The 17,721-nt window shown below is 43.7% G+C and overlaps 1 protein-coding gene across 1 annotated transcript in view; it reads right to left on the reverse strand.

Moving 5' to 3' along the window:
- TTC34 (tetratricopeptide repeat domain 34) overlaps positions 1 to 17,721 on the reverse strand; it is a 45,160-nt gene that overhangs the window by 4,175 nt on the left and 23,264 nt on the right. Inside the window, exons 6-7 of the mRNA XM_074975491.1 lie at positions 10,834 to 11,104; positions 9,561 to 9,775 (exon numbers count right to left, since the gene is read on the reverse strand). Of these exons, the coding sequence (XP_074831592.1) occupies positions 9,561 to 9,775; positions 10,834 to 11,104 (486 nt within the window). The remainder of the gene's footprint in view (positions 1 to 9,560; positions 9,776 to 10,833; positions 11,105 to 17,721) is intronic.

Raw genomic sequence — 17,721 nt, forward strand, 5'->3', positions numbered from 1 at the left:
GAAATCCCTTAATCCTCTATCAGGCCCCATCAAGGTGAAGCACACGTGGGCTGAAGCTCTTCCTTCTGTGATGAGGATTGGCTGGCCGCTGGCCTCCAGTCCTTAGGGGGAAGCCACCTTGTTACCCCCTAAAACAAACCTTTACAGAGCGTGTGTTACTAAAGAGGTTAAATGATGCATTATTTTCATCCAGGTTGTTAAAACACTTTGTTTTTCTGTGCCTTGTTTACCCATCTGTAAAACAGGAACAATACTGACCAGTGTCACATGGGTATAGGGGTTCATTAGTATTTGTAAAGGTGCTTAATGTCTTTTCTACAAAACTAAACCAGACAAAGCACTACAAAGTCCCTCATGCAAAAGTCGTATAGACTATGATGGAAAAGGACCACACTAGATTTATAGAAATTGTTGTAAACCATAGAATTGAACAGAGCGTGGTAATTTATCCATGGGTTTTTTGACTGCTTTTATAGAAACGATAGCAGGGGACTTTTTTGTGTCTGTTAAAGTCTATAGAGTGCTGGGGGGAGAAAAACGACAGAAAAGTCGTAATTTTTCATTATACGGACTTTCTCATAACGGCTAGATTAGACCTCAGCAGTCTTGTCGATCTCTAACTTCAAAGATTCTATGGAAAGACTAATCAATAATATGTAAAAATGGACCCAAGCTTGCAGTTCTTGATCACTGGAGAAAGTTATTAAAAATATCAGGGTATGTCCACAGTGGAACCCCTCCCATCTGAGACAGCAAGTCTCAGAGCCCAGCTCAGCTGACTCAGGCTCATGTGGCTTGTGCTATGGGGCTAAAATTACTGGTGTAGACATTCCCGCTTGGGCTCTGGAACCGGCAAGAGGGGTGGGTCTCAGAGCCCAGGCTCCAACCTGACCGGGGACATCTACACTGCTATTTTTGGTGAGCCTGAATCAGTTCGCCCAGGCTCTGAGACTTGCTGCCACCAGGTTATTTTTTGCGGTGTAGACACCCCCTCAGTTTTGTTCACTAGAGGCATCATGCATGATTTTCAAGGATTCTAACAGGTTGTGTCCATGTAATCTTTCCAGGAAAGTATCTTTATTCTCTTCATTCTTGGATGAGCTTTTGGCGGTTACTGTGAGCTGTTTGTCACCCGCGGCTGACAATGATAATTACCTAGTTGATATTTTCTTCCTGCCCCTTGGCGAAGACACTTTCCTGGAGTCTCTGTCTATAGTAGCGTCTGTAAACCTCTCAGGAGGGCTGTCCCATGGGAGTTCTGAAAAGATTAGCCTGAGATTCAGGGAATTTCACAGACTCTATTCCAAACATCTGCTGATAACCCTATCCTTTTCTTTGGGAAAGAACATGAGCTTAGTTACTTTGGGTTTTGGTAAAATTTCCAATGGCATTTGAAAACTATTAATGGAAGAGTGTCTGGAAATGCAGTCTTGTATTTCTAGCTCTATTATTTGTTCAAATCCAATCTGGCCTGGTCATAGGCGTCGACTTTCTAATGTGCCAGGGGGTGCTCCCCCCGGCTCCGTCCCAGACCCTGCCTCCACTCCACCCCTTACCCCAAGGCCCACCCCCGCCCTGCCTCTTCCTGCCCCGTTCTGCCCCCTCCCCTGAGCATGTCCCGCCATCGCTCCTCCTCCCTCCCCCCAGCACCTCCTGCACCTCGCGGAACAGCTGATTGCAGTGGGCAGGATGTGCTGGGGGAGAGGGGGAGGCGCCGATGGAGAGGTGGGGAGGGGCTGCTGTGCTCCCTCAGAGTCAGTGCCTATGGGCCTGGTAGTGACCACAAGCTGCTACCTAAGATATATTGAGAGACATCTTTCCAATGGTGAAATGATGAGCTACATGCCTATGTATCAGTTTGGTTGTGGGAGCAGACAATGGTTGTGGTATTGTGCAATTTTGCAAGTTTTCTCCAGTGACAAGAACCCTGCTACCCAGGGTCTGATGGGTATGACTCTGTAGTAACAAAATCAATAGGCACTTTGCCATTGACTTCAATGAATGCAGAATCAGGAGCTATTTTGGGGATGTGTACTTTTGCTATTTTTTTCTCAGTATGTTCCTTCTGAAGTCCAGTTTCCTCTTTTTAAACTGCTATGTGCAGAAATGATTCATAGATTCATAGATATTAAGGTCAGAAGGGACCATTACGATCATCTAGTCTGACCTCCTGCACAACGCAGGCCACAGAATCTCACTCACCCGCTCCTGCGAAAAACCTCTCACCTATGTCTGAGCTATTGAAGTCCTCAAATCGTGGTTTAAAGACTTCAAGGAGCAGAGAATCCTCCAGCAAGTGACCCGTGCCCCATGCTACAGAGGAAGGTGAAAAACCTCCAGGGTCTCTTCCAATCTGCCCTGGAGGAAAATTCCTTCCCGACCCCAAATATGGCAATCAGCTAAACCCTGAGCATATGGGCAAGATTCACCAGCCAGATACCCAGGAAAGAATTCCCGGAAACCCCTTTAATGGAGGAAACAAACCACGAAACTCAGACTGAGCTGTCTCTTGATGGAAACAATTTGCTCCTCTCTGTTTAAAGTGCGGTTGTGCTCTGGAAGATGACTGTATAAAAATTACTCCCTTTTAGTCAATTGCTCTGTGCCCTAGGTGTAGACAGAGTTGAATGCTCTCAGATTAGGGATAATAAAAAAGTGTGCTACTTTTTACTTCTGTTCACATTGCAGAGCCAGCCCAGCAATAGAATGAGCTGAATTATTATCTAATTCACACACCCTCAACAGGTGGAGGCCCAGCTGGAAGGCCAAACTCTAGCTTCTTTCACACATTGAAGATAATGGGGCTGCACAGATTCAACCGAGGATAAAATCCAATCTGCAGAATCTTTGTCATGAGTGATGATGCATGAAGCGGAAAGACCCTTGACTCTTAGATCCTCAGTTGCATTTTAAGTCTGGTAGTGAGAAACCCCTTCAACACACAAAATGTCACTGAGAGATGATTAACATGCAAGCTCATCATGCCACATTTACCTAGTCACTTTTGAGACAGCTCCCACAAGACAGAGAACAAACAGATCTTCCGAGAACTGTTTGGATTTTGCTGTTTTCATCTGCTCTCAGATGGTTTGCATAAAGATATTTAAGTTGTTCCTGCGCATTATGTCCCTGTCACAGTTTCAGGGCAACTGCACCTGTAGTCCTCCTCCATGGTCCATCAAGGGCACTCCCTTTAAGCATCCAGCTCTCAGCAGCACCACTCTTAGGTGGATGCCAATGTCACACTCCCTCCTGACCAGGGATTTTAAGTCTACGTAGCTGCCTGTCTTGCACTCTGTTATCCCCAACAAGCCAGTCTTCCTGAAAAGGCCAGCACCTGCACTTTGCTTTCCCTCCCAGGGCAATGGCCAGTGTGTCACCCGCAGTTACAAGTTACCACACTACTCCTTCTAAGCAAGCACATTTATTATGAAGGTGAAAGCATCATAGAGAAAGCACATAAAAGATAATAAAGAACCTACACACATGCTAAAACCTTAACAGAGGTCACCCACCAGCTCCAACCTGGGGTTATGGTAGATTTTAGTCCCTCAAAACCCAGAACTGGGTTTTCCTGGTGGTTACCAATTCATCCATCTTAAATCCAGAACCAGAACAAAGACTGGGCAGATCCAGCCATTTCTTTATACAGCTCAGGCCTTTGATCTTGGTTTTCTCTAACAGGTAATCAGCAGACAATGACTCTCTCCACCGAGCATAGCTTCAAACATCTGGGTTTTTGCATAACTGGAGTTGGGGAATTTGCATTCACCTTTCCCCAGAGATTCCCCAGGAAATCCACTTAATACTTATTGTCCTAAAAGTCCACACTTGTCAGGCCCGTTTTCAGTATAGTCTTTGGAACTTAATACAATAAGGTCTTGCAAGGATATGGCAGGAAACTGCCGTATCTGTCAGAGTACCAATTCTGCTGGCTCATTGTTTTCATTCAGCTATCTGCCGTGCTCTACCTGATGCAAAACGTGGCAAATAATTCTGAAGCAACCATGTTAAGAGCACAAAGGGGGAATCTCAATGTAAACACCCAGGTCTTCGTAGCAAAGATGGAGCTAGACTGAAAATGAAAGATTCCGGTTTCAGGGAAAATTAGTCATCTGATGGCTTTGCTAACCATTATTCTTGAATGCAAGTTAGCGATGAGCTCTTGTCAAAAGGAAACAACAACAACAAACAAACAAAAAACCCCACAACCCAACACCACGACTCAGAAGGCTGAAAGAGCCAAATAATTTTTCAGGTTCGGAAAGATCAATAAGGAAAGTTCCATTAGAACTGTGTGCCTCATGCATTTCTCTTTACTGCTAATACTAATAAATGAAGCAGTGCTTTTACATGCTGTAGCAGAGGGAATGCTTAAGTTATAAACAACACTATCACAAACGTTAAGTCTTAGGCAAGGCTCAGCTAAGAGCATGTAAGCCCTGGATGGCTGGTTTCATTCGTGTCATCATGAATAGAAGCAGATGTTTTAGCCCGTGTCAAAAGGCTGGCAGTTGGAGAAAGCATGTAGCCTTGACAAGTGCGACTGGTGAGCAAACCTTCCAAACCGTGGAAGATTTCAAAAGTTATGTCACAGCGCTTCTTGATATGATACAATTATTTCTTCAATGACCCGTTTGTTTTCAGACTGGGTGAAGGTTGGCTGGCTTTGACCATTCTGAACACATGTGGCCCCTCTGGGTGAGGTTGCTTCTTGATGAGTTTCTCTGAAATTTCTATCAATGGCTCCGCCTGCAGAATCTTTCTGTGGAAGATAGATGTGCTCAGCTTGTCACAGGAAGCCCTGGGCCCTGTCTTAGGTCCGATGCAGGAAAGACTTTAGCCCATATTTAACTTTATGCACCTGCTTAAATCCCATTGGTTTCAAGGTGCTTAAAATTAAGCATGTGCTTAGGTACTTTCCTGAATTGAGGTGTTGGGGAAAAGGACGTAACAAATGCTGGGCTTCCTTATTCTCTTCCAGCAGCTTTAAGCATTTTTTTTTATTACTTGGTGTGAATTCTAGTGCCAGTGAAAGGCTTTTGAGTAACAGCTGTGGAGAATGGAGTCCTCTACTCAACCACAGTATAGATACAGCATAAGCAAGCTTGCCTCCCACCAGACATTTACCCACTTCTGGGGTAGATTTTTTTTTTCTCCAAAAATTCACTTCTATGGAAAGGGCCAGGACAGGGCCTATTAAGAAGGCTTATTTAGGACTTCCGTAGTCTGTGAGCCCTGTACTGGCCCTCTGAATTTCACCCCCAGTGCATGGGTTTTTTTGAGGACACTGCCGGTTGTGACGGTGATTTTATGTCACACTGACATGGCTCAACCAGGAACTGGGTTGAAACCCCACCGCCTCATTTCACACAGGTTACTGCACGGGCACTATATGAGCATAACTTCCAATCATTGCCAGCCCGAGCTGGATTAGAACTGGTTATTACTCAATGAACCCACTTAGAAGATGCATCAACATCAGTGGTCAAATCTGAGAGCCTGAAAATACGACTTTTCCTGACACGGAACAACTCTCTGCATCTAATGGTCTAGGCAGTACTCAAGGCCAGTCATTCCTACATTAAAAATGGGGAATTCTATTTATGACCATGCTCATCAACACTGAGACTCACACGCCTGCACCTAGAAATGCATGACTCGGGGCCAGATCCACAGCTGGTGTAAATCAGTGGTGCTCCATTGACTTCAATGGATCTGGCCCTAAAGGTGCCAGGTGGTTTATCCGAAAACACGCCAGACCTCTGTTTGCCTATACTATTTACAGGTCACCAAATGTAATTTATATTTAGAGCTGTTTTGAAAGCAACTATCCAATATACTGGGATTTTCTTAGCTGCCAGATTTTAACAGAAGGTCAAGATAGAACCAGGAACCAAAAAAGCCCACAGCTTTATGTCAGGAGCATCCTAACACAATAGAATTTTTCCTGTGAGTGCTAGATCACATTGCCCTAAAAAGCACAGAGCATTTCTTTGAAATACATGTTTGTACATTTAATAGACAACGCTCCACCCTTTTAAGGATAAATATTTTCTCAGTGACAGAGAAACCACCTGTGCACATTTCTGTTGCTGTCGTGAAGACCTTTTCCAGTTAGCGCCAATCTTTATTGACTAACTTTGCATTGAACTTTGTCGAGCAGGAGTCAGGTTAAGCTCAATACAGCAGAGGCAGCTCCGATTGTTAAGTAAGTTTCTGCTTTGACTCCTTCAGACAGAAAGCAGGGATCTCTGACATTGCTGGATCTAAACAAGCTGGTTGGTGGGAAATTATGGATTACTCCCCTCAACCAAACTCACAGGAAGAGTTTCTGAGAACTAAATTATACTATTCTGTTTCCACTACTGGAATAAACATGGTGATCATGATCTTGCGAGCTGCCTAGTCTCTAGCTTATTATAAAGAAATGGTAGAGGGCCCATTTGAATGTACAGTACAGATAAAACACACTTATTAGCAGCCCAGTTTGTACAGCTGCTTCTGAACAAAGACACTTATAAAGCAACTACAGAAAGGGAGTGTAGAAAACACCATGGAAAGCAGGCTTAACTTTTCTTTACAGCAAGTTGCTTTGCAGTCAAGAAACATCTTTCTTTTTTCGCATCACCAACATGACCTCAACTGTTTAAATGTTTGCATCAGGAAAAATTAGGGTGAGAGCAGACTGTCAACTCCATATGCAGATAATAACAATCTGAAATAGGACAGAAGCATAAGGCCTTTGGTAGAGATTTTCAAAGCAGTTTGGGGCTTTGAATTTCAACAGGATGTATGTGTCTAAATCCCCTAGGTTTCTTTGAAAACCAAATCAAAACCTCTGTTTTCCCAAATGACTAGCACTGCTCCCAAAGCCAATTTTGAGTTTTCCTGCACACAATAGTGTGTGGAATGGGCCAGCATGCTGCCTAACACTGAGGGCCAGTTTTAGATGTTGCTGGAATCACACCAGCTCACAATGGGGCTCCATTGGGCCCTGAAAGTATTTCTGCGGGGATGCAGTTGCAAATAGCTCAGGGGAAAAACCAACAGATGGCAACGAGCAATAAATATTTAACCTTTGACATCAGAAATTGCAGGGTCGGACACAGCAAGCTCCTTTTCTCTGACCTTCTGGAGTCAAAACGATCTTTCAGTCTCTTAGGCGCAAGTGACCTTTCTGCTATTTTCAGACTCCTCAGCACCCGGATTCCTTGACTGTAAATACCCTTTGTAGTGGGAGGGTTTTATTATTTGTAATTCCTTTGCTTTTTAAGTTTTTAATAAGGGCTTCTCTTCTGACGAGTGTCAGGAGAGCTCTTTTCTCCACCCTTTCTCATGCAGATAGCTTTTCATTTGTTTTTAACTTGTTGGACCAGACTCCAGGATAACAACGACATATTTCTACAGCACCCTTTGTCCCCAAACACTTCAGAATCAATGTGTGCAGTACGAGTAGTTAGAGTGGGTATTGGGGGAATCAGGACTCCTCAGCTCTATTTCCAGCTCTGCTACTGATTCCCTTTGTGACCTTGGGTGACTCACTGAATAGTTCTATGTCTCAGTTTCCCACTTTATAAACTGGAGATAACAATGGAACCAACCCCACCAGGGGTTTAATTAGGATGAACTGATTCATCTTTGTAAAGCACTTTGAGGTCCTCTTTTACTTATTTTAGCACAAAGTGTGTCCAATAGTTTCTGTGCTTTTACCAAGAACTCCCTTACACACACGGGTACTTAAATTACCATGTGTGCCCAACGAGGGTTTACAGGTAAAACACCTGGAAAACAGCCCAGTGGGGATTTCGATCACTGAACCATCTGGGGGTGCTTAGTTCACAAGTTTTATTCTGGGCTAATCACTAATAAAAATAATTGCAGTAAGTAACCCTTCTGCAGTCAAGACAAGTGTTCTGTGGAAAGACCTCCAAGTGGCTGAGGTCCAAACGTGCACCCAGTTCCTCTGTCCGTGAGATTACAAACAAAATATTAAGAGAGTCTTGTTTTATTTTTAATACTCCTATCAACTTGCTTCTTTGAAACCAGCCCAGCTGCCTCATCTCTGGCAGGGGAGAGGAATATTTCAGATTAAATCAGCCACTGGCAAAGGTTTTGTTCCGACCCATTGCCAAAGCTGCTCACAAAAGGCAGAAAAAAGCTTCTCTCCCGCTTCTGAAGATTTCATTATCTGTAGCACCACTGAGTGCCCCAAAAGTCAGGCTGGTTTAAATGGTGCAAAAAGTACATTTTTCTTAACACAACTCGAAGGAACTCCTGTGCTTTCAAAGCAGTGAGCAGGGATATAGCAGTGAGACTCCCATGCAGACAGAGTGACCTGGCCACTTGGGAAATTCAGCTCTAAACCTTATCTTCACTGACAGGCATCTGCTCTTGGGTCTCCACAGAAACACTTGATTGCACATTTATCTTCTTTATATTGTTGATGGTTGCAAATTACTTCTAATATCTCCTAGCTCTTCCCCCAGCAGAGTGAACATTGCATGTGATCCAGAGGAGAGAGGCTTTTTTCATGGTAATGGAGTGTATCTAGGGACTGGTAAATTAATACTTGTTTACTTATGTCCTCCTGCTGGATCACTAAAATACATACAAGTACTCCTCTCAAGATGCACTTAGAGTATCAGCGTGTTGCTTGTTTTATAACCCAGGAGAAAGCATAACAATATAGCTTCCCACCAGAGCGCACACAAACCACAGTCCACAAATTGAATAAAAGGAAGCAAACTGATTCTGATTAGGAAGGCGCATTCTCAGAACACAGAGCTTCTGGGTAATTGGAATTGCAGATGCTCAAGTGAATATTAGCACTGCTCATCATCAGACTGACCTTCTCCTGGTTTATCACTTTTCAGAATAAGTGATGCCCTAATGCATGCAATACCTTGGGCAATGGTCTTGTTAAATTTCTATCTATTGGTCCATTTCACCCTTCCACCCACATGGTCCTTGTCACCATAGTATTTGAACTAAATAGGGTCAGGGTTGGTCAACACTTGGAGTGGAGACTTCCAAGGATGGTGACTTGGAATGGTGCAGGAGGTGGCGCTGGTGACTCAGTAGAGACCGAATCAGGATCACTGATTATACTCAAGTAATAACAACAGTCATTGGGTTCCAACTGAGACTCAATCTCCCCTCCAGAATCAAGAAGGAGGAGGAGGAGGAAGGCAACTATTCATGCCTCTGTTATTTAACCCCCTCTCACTCCTCTGCAAGCTTGGAGTTCTGCAAATCACAGGGGCCAGTGCTAATTAACAAAAAAAAGTCCATACGTTACCCACCATGCTGAGCCTAACTTTGTCTCTTTCCCAAGCCATTAGCAGGCTGCACAAGGCTCCCAAAGCGGATTTGTTTATTGTGGCTTTAGAGGAGGCCTCAAAGAAAGATGTACCTGAGAGAAAAGGAGTACTTGTGGCACCTTAGAGACTAACCAATTTATTTCAGCATAAGCTTTCGTGAGCTACAGTTCACTTCATCTCTAAGGTGCCACGAGTACTCCTTTTCTTTTTGCGAATACACACTAACACGGCTGGTACCTGAGAGAGGTTCTGTCGTTGCTTAGCATCTAAAAAGTTCAAGAGGAATCCCAGCTCCCCGTGGCCTTTCTCAGCTAAAGTGCTCAAGGAGCGAGCAGCTGGCAACATGTTTCTCCTCTTCAGTTGCAGCACAGCAAGTCGAGCGTTGGCAGATTTGTCGGCTATAGCCTGGCCAAATGATTCCTGAAGATGTAGAAGGGCATCCTCATACCTCCCTGTTGGTCAATACCAATAAAGTGACTAAATATCATAAACCCAATCCAGAAAGATACACCAAGGAAACCTACAACAGTTATATCAGTGTTACAGCCAAATCACTCTATTGTTCTAAGATGGCACTGAAGGTATTGATTTTCACCTTCTACTTGCAATAATCAACTTTTAGACTATGGCAACAGATGTTAAGCATTTGGAGTTCTTTTGTAAGTTAATTGGTTACTATGGAACAACTAACTGAGAATCTGTAACCACGTCTGATTGTCTTGGGTCTTCTAAACATTTCCTTTGTTTTCATCAGTATAAAAAAATGTGACTTTCTCAACCAGTTCACTGTGACTCACTATGATCTGACTATGATCATGCCAGCTCTAACCTGTTAAGCTTTGGGACTGAAAGGGATCAGGTCTCATCTATGTTCAGCACTGAGCACCACACTGGCACTAGTCAGATGTTACATAATCCCTCCTTTTGGTGCAGAACTCAACTCAGCTTTAACTATGGAGCTGCCACTGGCCCCTCCATAAGAGTAAATACCAGTGAGCCTGTTCAGTAGTTAGGTTGGGAGGTCCCAAAAGAAGGGCCCTGTCTGAAGTGTAGCTGTTGATGGCTTCTGGGTCAGCACCGGTGATGACCTTGCATGGTGATAATAGGCACCTTTCCCATTCCAACGCTCTCTTGGAAGAAACATAACACTGAGGTCATGACCAATGAAGATTTCATAGCCTTTTCCCAAGAGGTGGGATGTTAGCCTCAATGTCCAGTCCCATTCTGGTCCCATTGAGTTGTCACCTTCTGCCTCCTTACATTCACCTGCTGTTCCAGGGCGATGAAATATTCTGACATTTCTCTCCTAAACAGTTATATAGTGTAGCTGCGTAACACTTTCTGTCTTCTGTCCCAGGAATCTCGACATTCCCCACAGTAGGCAAAGTGATTCCTGCATGCAGCGTATGTAAAGTACTTTCGGGGTACACGGGGCTGCATAGTATCATGGTATCAATAACCGAACTCTTACAGTTAAAATGATGTACTGTACTGGAGGAAAAGAACTTACCAACTGCAATTAAGATGTCTGTATATAAGATGTGACATCTTGCTTCCTTGCTGTTAATTTTAATTAAAGATCCACCAATCACAATGAGATCCTTGAGAGTCTCTTCCTTCGGAAGGTCCTTATCGGCAATAAGTTCTGTTAACACAGTCCTGCAGTGGTCAAGTAGCCACTGAGTGATGAGCACTTGGGCTTCATGCTTTAAGGATAGGATCTCTGGGATTACCACTGCTGCATCCTCTTTGAGAGCTGAAGTCAAATCCTGCACTGCCTCCTACATGGAAAACAAGAGCTAGTAATAATAATAATAATAATAATAATAATAATAATAACAATAACAATATAATAATGTGTTAATAATTTGCCACTCTCTAGTGACTTCTATTCCCAAATCTGACACTGGCACACTGTGGGATCTTGGGCAAGCTGCTTAGCCTTATTGGGCCTCAATTTCCCCATCTGCAATACTGGGATCATACTATTATTAACCTCACGGAGGGTTCTCAGATTCGATGAACTACTGCTTGTAAAGTGCTTTGAGATCTTCAGATGTGAGGTGCAAGAGAAGGACAAAATGTTATTTCTGAGAAAGGAATAAGCTACATAATCAGAGTCCTAATTTTGCAGTAAAGAGATAGAAGGAATAGAAGTTCTTACTAGTGACCTGCTGAGCTGCTACCTAAATGGAGCCATCAGTAGTGTGGACTTTGGGTATGTCTACACTACAACTGAGTATCTCCCCCATCATTAGCATATGTCTATCTAGCACTAGCAAGGTTCAAGCTAGCACACTAGAAATAACAGTGTGGATGTTCCAGCTTGGAGTCTCAAGCCTAGGGGTGAAGGAGTAAGTCTGCAGTGTAGACATACCCTTAGTGTCTGACATTCTGCTGTGTCCAGGCGGCCTGATAGGGTATGTGCATGTGAAAGAACCAGCTAAAATACCTCACCACGGTGTTCAATGCCATTCAATGAGTCAGCGCATTGATCCAATGGCAGTCAAGCCCACCAGCTTTAAAGGTCTTCTTCACCTTGCTCACACTTCGGGTAGACAAGGAGAGAGGAGGAAATACAACATAACTGTGCGAGTCAGATGGGGTGTCTGATGACCCCGGATTCATTAGAATTCCAGTCCTGGTAGATTCTCTCTCTGTGTGTCTCCCAAATCTCAGTATGAGTCCAACCAGACACCCCCCACCACCACGGCTAGGAGAGATATACTAGAGGACAAAGGGAATGAGAAGCAAGGAGCTTATTCCTCTGGTAGGCTGGAATAGATTGTTCCTCCACCATGCAGTCCATTAGAAAAACACTGTTTGAAAAGTTTTAATTAGATTGAACAAGACCATTACAGGTCACTTTTATGCTCCCTTAAAATTTTTTTCCAAAGCCAAAATGGTATTTAATTAAATCTTTTTAAATTAGTTTGTAAACCAAAGAAACAAATGCCTTCCATTTCAATCAACCATTCAATATGTAATCTGACTGGCAAAATTAAAGCCTATTGCTTATTGTGATGTGCTTGCTATCTTGAAAAGCAGGCAAGCAAGCAATCAATCATTAGACAACCAGTAGGGGCCTCTTATGTGGAATATTTTGCATTTAAAGGCCAATTAATAACAACATTTTCTATATCAATTCTGGTTAACATTCATAAAGAGGTTTTTTGAAATCACCTTCATAACGGTCTCCTTTGGTAGGGTCTGGGAGGGAGTATTTCTCCTATCACTTCTACGCTGTCTTTAACACATTCATGGAATCTGTCTGTAAACGTAACCTAGCTCTGTTAGTCCCAGAACAGAGAATGTCCGGAGTGCTACGTAACGGTACTGGTCCATCCACTGAGCGGTGGGAATGTTGCATGGTGATTCATGCAAGGGACTTGGGAGCTAGGACATTTGGGTTCAAGTTTGGGCCATCACTCACTATCTAATATTGTTATCAAGTCATTTATTTGCTCTGTGCCTCAGTTTATCCCTTTTGGTATACCAGTAATATCTGTCTACCCCACAGGGTTGTTCTGAGGCTTACTAATGGTTTGTCTACACTGAAATAAAAAAACCTATGGCTCCGAGTTTCACACCTCAGGTCAGCTGACTTGGGCTTGTGGGGCTCCAGCTACAGGGCTATCCAATTGCAGTGCAGATGCTCAGGCTGGAGCCTGGGCTCTGAGACCCTCCTCCCTTGCAGGGTCTCAGAACCTGGGCTCCAGCCCAAGTCCAAACATCTACAATTTTATAGCCCTGCAGCTGAAGCCCCGTGAGCCTAAGTCAGCTGATCCGGGCCGGCCATGACAGTGCCGCTGGTCTTTTAACTCAGTGTAGACGTGCCTTTAATGTTTGCTAAGGGCTCTAAGAATGCAAAGTATTGCTGCCTCTTCTTCTGCCTCAGGAACTGACTACGATCAGAGTCTGAGGCAGACAGCAAACTCAGCTGCTGCTGACCCAGCTCCCTCTCCAAGATCCTCTTTTGCAGAACCTTAACTAACAGCAACATAGCATGTCTTCCCAAGACTGACCATTTGCTCGCATGCTAATAAAAAGAATTCGGAAGACCATGTGTAAGCACCATCTTGTGATGCCTGCCATGACGGTATTATTCCAGCCACAAGTGGAGTTAGTGCACTCTCCAGCTTTAACTAGATTCCTGATCTCCATGGCAATTGCACTTACAAGAACTGCTACACAAAATGTGCCTGTCCTTATCTGTGGTGGTTAATGTAGGAAGGCTGGGAATGATGTAGAAAGGGCAGTTCCATTTGGCAAGCTTAGCCACTTGCCCTACATTCTCTAGCACATTTTATTGAATAATTTCTGTGTAGTGTGTTCATATCTGGCATAAGGGCTCATACCCAGAGCCTGGGAGAATCTTATACAGTATGGGTGAAATTCATTCATGGATAGGAGGCTAGCACAAGACCTATACATCAGTTCAATTAATTAATTAAGTGGGGCACAGGTCTTGCGTGGGGCGTCTGCGTAGGGGTGACTTTTACCCTTTGAAATTCTCCTCTGTGCCTATCATTCTGCAAAGCTTTGCAAGCAGATGCTAAATCTGCTTCCACTGGCCTCGGCAGGTAAATAATGCTAGGCAAGCTGTTCTCTATGGCTGCAGGGTTCCCCTCTTATGAAACTGCTTGCGGGCTCAGAGCCTTAAAGTGTGGTCTCCTCAAGTGTGAGGCTTTTCCTCTTATCTGGCACCGAACATACACTCCTAGCTTTAATAATCGTAACACTATTTCTTGCCTAAATTGGAGATGAAATTCACTTGTTCCCCTGCCCCTGGCTTCCCTAATGTCCACACAAGTGTTTTGCAAATTGGGTTTTAAAGGAGTTACAATGGTGCAGTGAAAATACCCATTTGCTGTTTTATACTTTGAACATTTGGGAAATGGCAGGCTTTTAACAAGCAGTTGAGATGACCACCCAATGGGCTATGAAACATCTTGCTGAAATTGAAAGCAGACCTTCGAAAGACCTTGAAGGGGAAAGCAGACAGCACATGGAGAATTGGAACAGATGGAGCTCAAAGCAGTACTGCGAGCTAGACAGCAAGTCCAGAGATTTGTTTCTGAAACTTTCTTATCTTAATGGCATCTTTTATTTTTTTTCTCTTTCCTCGGTCTCAAGTCCTTGACAAAATTAGTACATGCTGCATCAGGTCCGAGCTTTTATCCAGCAAAGGATCAGATTAGGCAGCTGGTTTTTATTATTTTCCCCAAGCTTTCTTTTACATGGACAAGCACATTCACTGTAACAAGCAAACAGCAATTCAGATTGCTGGATGCCTATCTCTGTACAGCCACAATTTGTATGGAAAGGGAGCATGAGCTAGTGGTTTGAGCATGAGACTGAAAGTCAGGAGTTCTGGAATGGAGTCTCTTCCCTACTCTGCTGCTGACTTACTTAATGACCCTTGTGCAAATCACTTAACTTCTCTGGGAGTTGGTTTCCCCATTTGTAAAATGGGGATGATAAATACAGCCCTACCTCATGAAGGGAGTTGTGAGGGTTGATTAATTAACCTTTGCAGAACACCTTGAGCTCCTGGGATTAAATGCTTTATAAATGCAAAGCATCATTACTATTTAATAGGGGTACTGGAGTGGGTCATGATAGAATTTCTAAATACTTAGGCTGGGACATAATCTGGCCCTATCACAGCCATGCAGGAGAGTAAGGGGGAGTAAAACACCTCCCCCGTTGGCCTCCCTAGATAGCCATGCTAGCACTCCCATATCATGGCTGGGCCATAGGGATGAGGAGATAAAGGTGGGGCTGCCTTGCACTGTCTCTGAGCAGGCAGATGGGGAAAGGCTGAAGATAGTTGGAATGTTAGTTCCTTTGCCTCCATGTGCCAGGCAACGGAACTGGCCGGGCGTGGTGAGGAAGTCAGCTGCACCAGTAAAGCGGTGGTGCAAATGATTTCCCTGAGCGAGAAAAAGAGCATCAGGGAAGGAGCTGAGACTGAGTCACGTTTACTTCCCAGATCTCCTCCTGGGGTGCTGCAGATGTGCACGGCCTCTTGCCCAAAGCATTCAGCAAATGTGCAATCTCACCCTTCATAGCTATAGACCCCTGGGGTTAAAGGGACACAGCTGTAACAAAAATGCTAATGACATGACTTTAAAATTTCTCACTAATAACCCCTTAGATTACTAACCCTAAAAGAGTGGTCAGATTCTAACCGACATCATTGTTTAACACCCAATTCTACAGAACTTACCGATGTGCCTAATTCTATGAACTTCTCAACCTGGAAGGATGCTTCTGAGTATAAATCACAAGAAATAAGCTTCATAAAGAGTCAGTAAATATTCATTTGAGGGCTGCAGGTCTGTTTAGTTCCTATTTGCATTTCACTCCTGTTGCACAATGAAATTAAGATGATTCAATTTCACATTTGTTTATAAGATTCTAGTCAGTTTCACTTTCTAGTTCTGGCACTCTGAGGGTGGTGCAATTTTTGGGCTGCAAGCTTACAAGGGAATGTGTAATCTATTAAAATATTTTCACTGACTTTTTTTTTTTTTTAAAGAAAACATTCCGGTTGGCACTTTGTTCAAAAAAACCACTTAAATTTTATTGAAATTTTTGAGTAAGACTGAAAAAGGTATAGTCACAAGCCATCAACAGTGACAGTATTTTTAAAATATTCATCCGGAAGAAGGGCCAGTTGTTACAAATAAGCATCTTTCTTCCAATGGGGAAAAACAAAACAAATCAAAAAGACAGTTCTTGACTTGATCTGAATGCTTTGGATAAAAAGCAGGAGGGTCTGTCTATATGAAAGTCTATGATGTTGGTCCAAGTATCTGTTTACTTGTTTACCCCCATCAGTTTAATGAACAAACCACAGATCATGCAGCTTCAAGCACCTCCTCATCTTATTCTATTAGCGTCTCTGCATAAGACACTGATCAGTTTCCATCTTTCCAGGAAGTGGCCCTGATCCTATAATGAATCCCATGTCCTGGGCTTCCTGTAACGTCCTTAACCACATCATAATGGTGGAGTTCCCTTGGACAGTTGAAATACTGCTATGAGACCAGGCTGTAATAATTTGCATCTTGAACTCATATCTTTCTTTGTTAATACTCAGAAAAGAAGTGCAGATATCTCCCAAAACACAATGAATGGATTTTCTGTAAATTGAATCACAGAGATATATTGCATTTTGTTAGCAATTTGTCTCCAATAGCTGGCACTTGCCCAACGTATGGGCATGGTGTCTTGCCTGAGCATATTCCCTTCAAGGAAAATTTGCATCAATGGTGTTATAGCTGGACCAAGCAGGGAAGGAGACCGACATAGACACAAAGAGAACTAAGAGAAATACAACTGCCCACTGTCCTCCTTTGTTGTTCTGACTTCAAAACACAGTTGCGAACTTTCACGCAGTAAATAAGCACCCCAACTTTCACAATAAGCCAAAAATCAAGCTAATCCCATTTCAAAACAAGGCCAAAACAAGCCAATCCCTAAAAACCCCAACACTCTATGTGACTAGACCCCCCTGGCTTGCAGTCGAGGACTGTGGTGGGCTTGCTGTGCACCCCTGACTCTCTCTCCCACCTTGCCCCTGCTTGCCCCTACTTGCCCCCCCTTGCCCCTGCTTGGTGGTGCCAATTAAAAAAAGAAGAAGCAACAAGCAACAAACTACTAGCCAACAAGCAACTCACAAGCCAAGTAAGCCAAAAACAAGCCCAATTTCTGTGTTTTTGCTGCGGGTTTGGCATGTCTGCTGCAAACCTGAAACCAACACAAAAATGAGGCTGTACACTCGGGGGAGAAGGGAGGTGCTCAAACATTTAAAGGGACAGGACATCAGAAATGGGAGCTAAGGTTTGGAAAGTCATATCTGACCAAAACAGCTGAATGATTAGTATAGATGAAGAGGGGTGGCACAAGGTCATGTAAATCCAGCATCAGTCCTCAGAACAGGACTGAAGAAAGGAGACATAAGTGGTGCAGAGGCCTTGTTCTCACACCCTCGGCATAGGGGTGAGTTCACCCCACCAAAAGAAATTACTGAAGCAAATGCCACGGTAATTATTGCTCCAGTTCTTCAGAATTAAAAAAACAAACAACCCCCCCCTTCAAACATTATGCAGAGCTGATAGGGTTGATATCAACCCGTGTGGAACTACCCAGCCATAGATTTACAGGGATCTCCTCAAACCTGGACATCCTCCCCGCAGGGACCTTACCCTTTGTCGTCATCTTTATAACATCATTCCTGGAGTCACCATCTCCTCCAAGCAATAGCTCCCTGGACCACAGCACAGTATCTGAAAATCGGTGTGCCAGTAGATGCCATCCAGCTATTTGTACCACTAATGGGTAACATGCTGACAGGGACACTCTACACCAAGATGGTGGCCTTTTTGTT

This window comes from Natator depressus, chromosome 18 (genome assembly GCF_965152275.1).
Source record: "Natator depressus isolate rNatDep1 chromosome 18, rNatDep2.hap1, whole genome shotgun sequence".
NCBI classification, from domain to species: Eukaryota; Metazoa; Chordata; order Testudines; family Cheloniidae; genus Natator; species Natator depressus.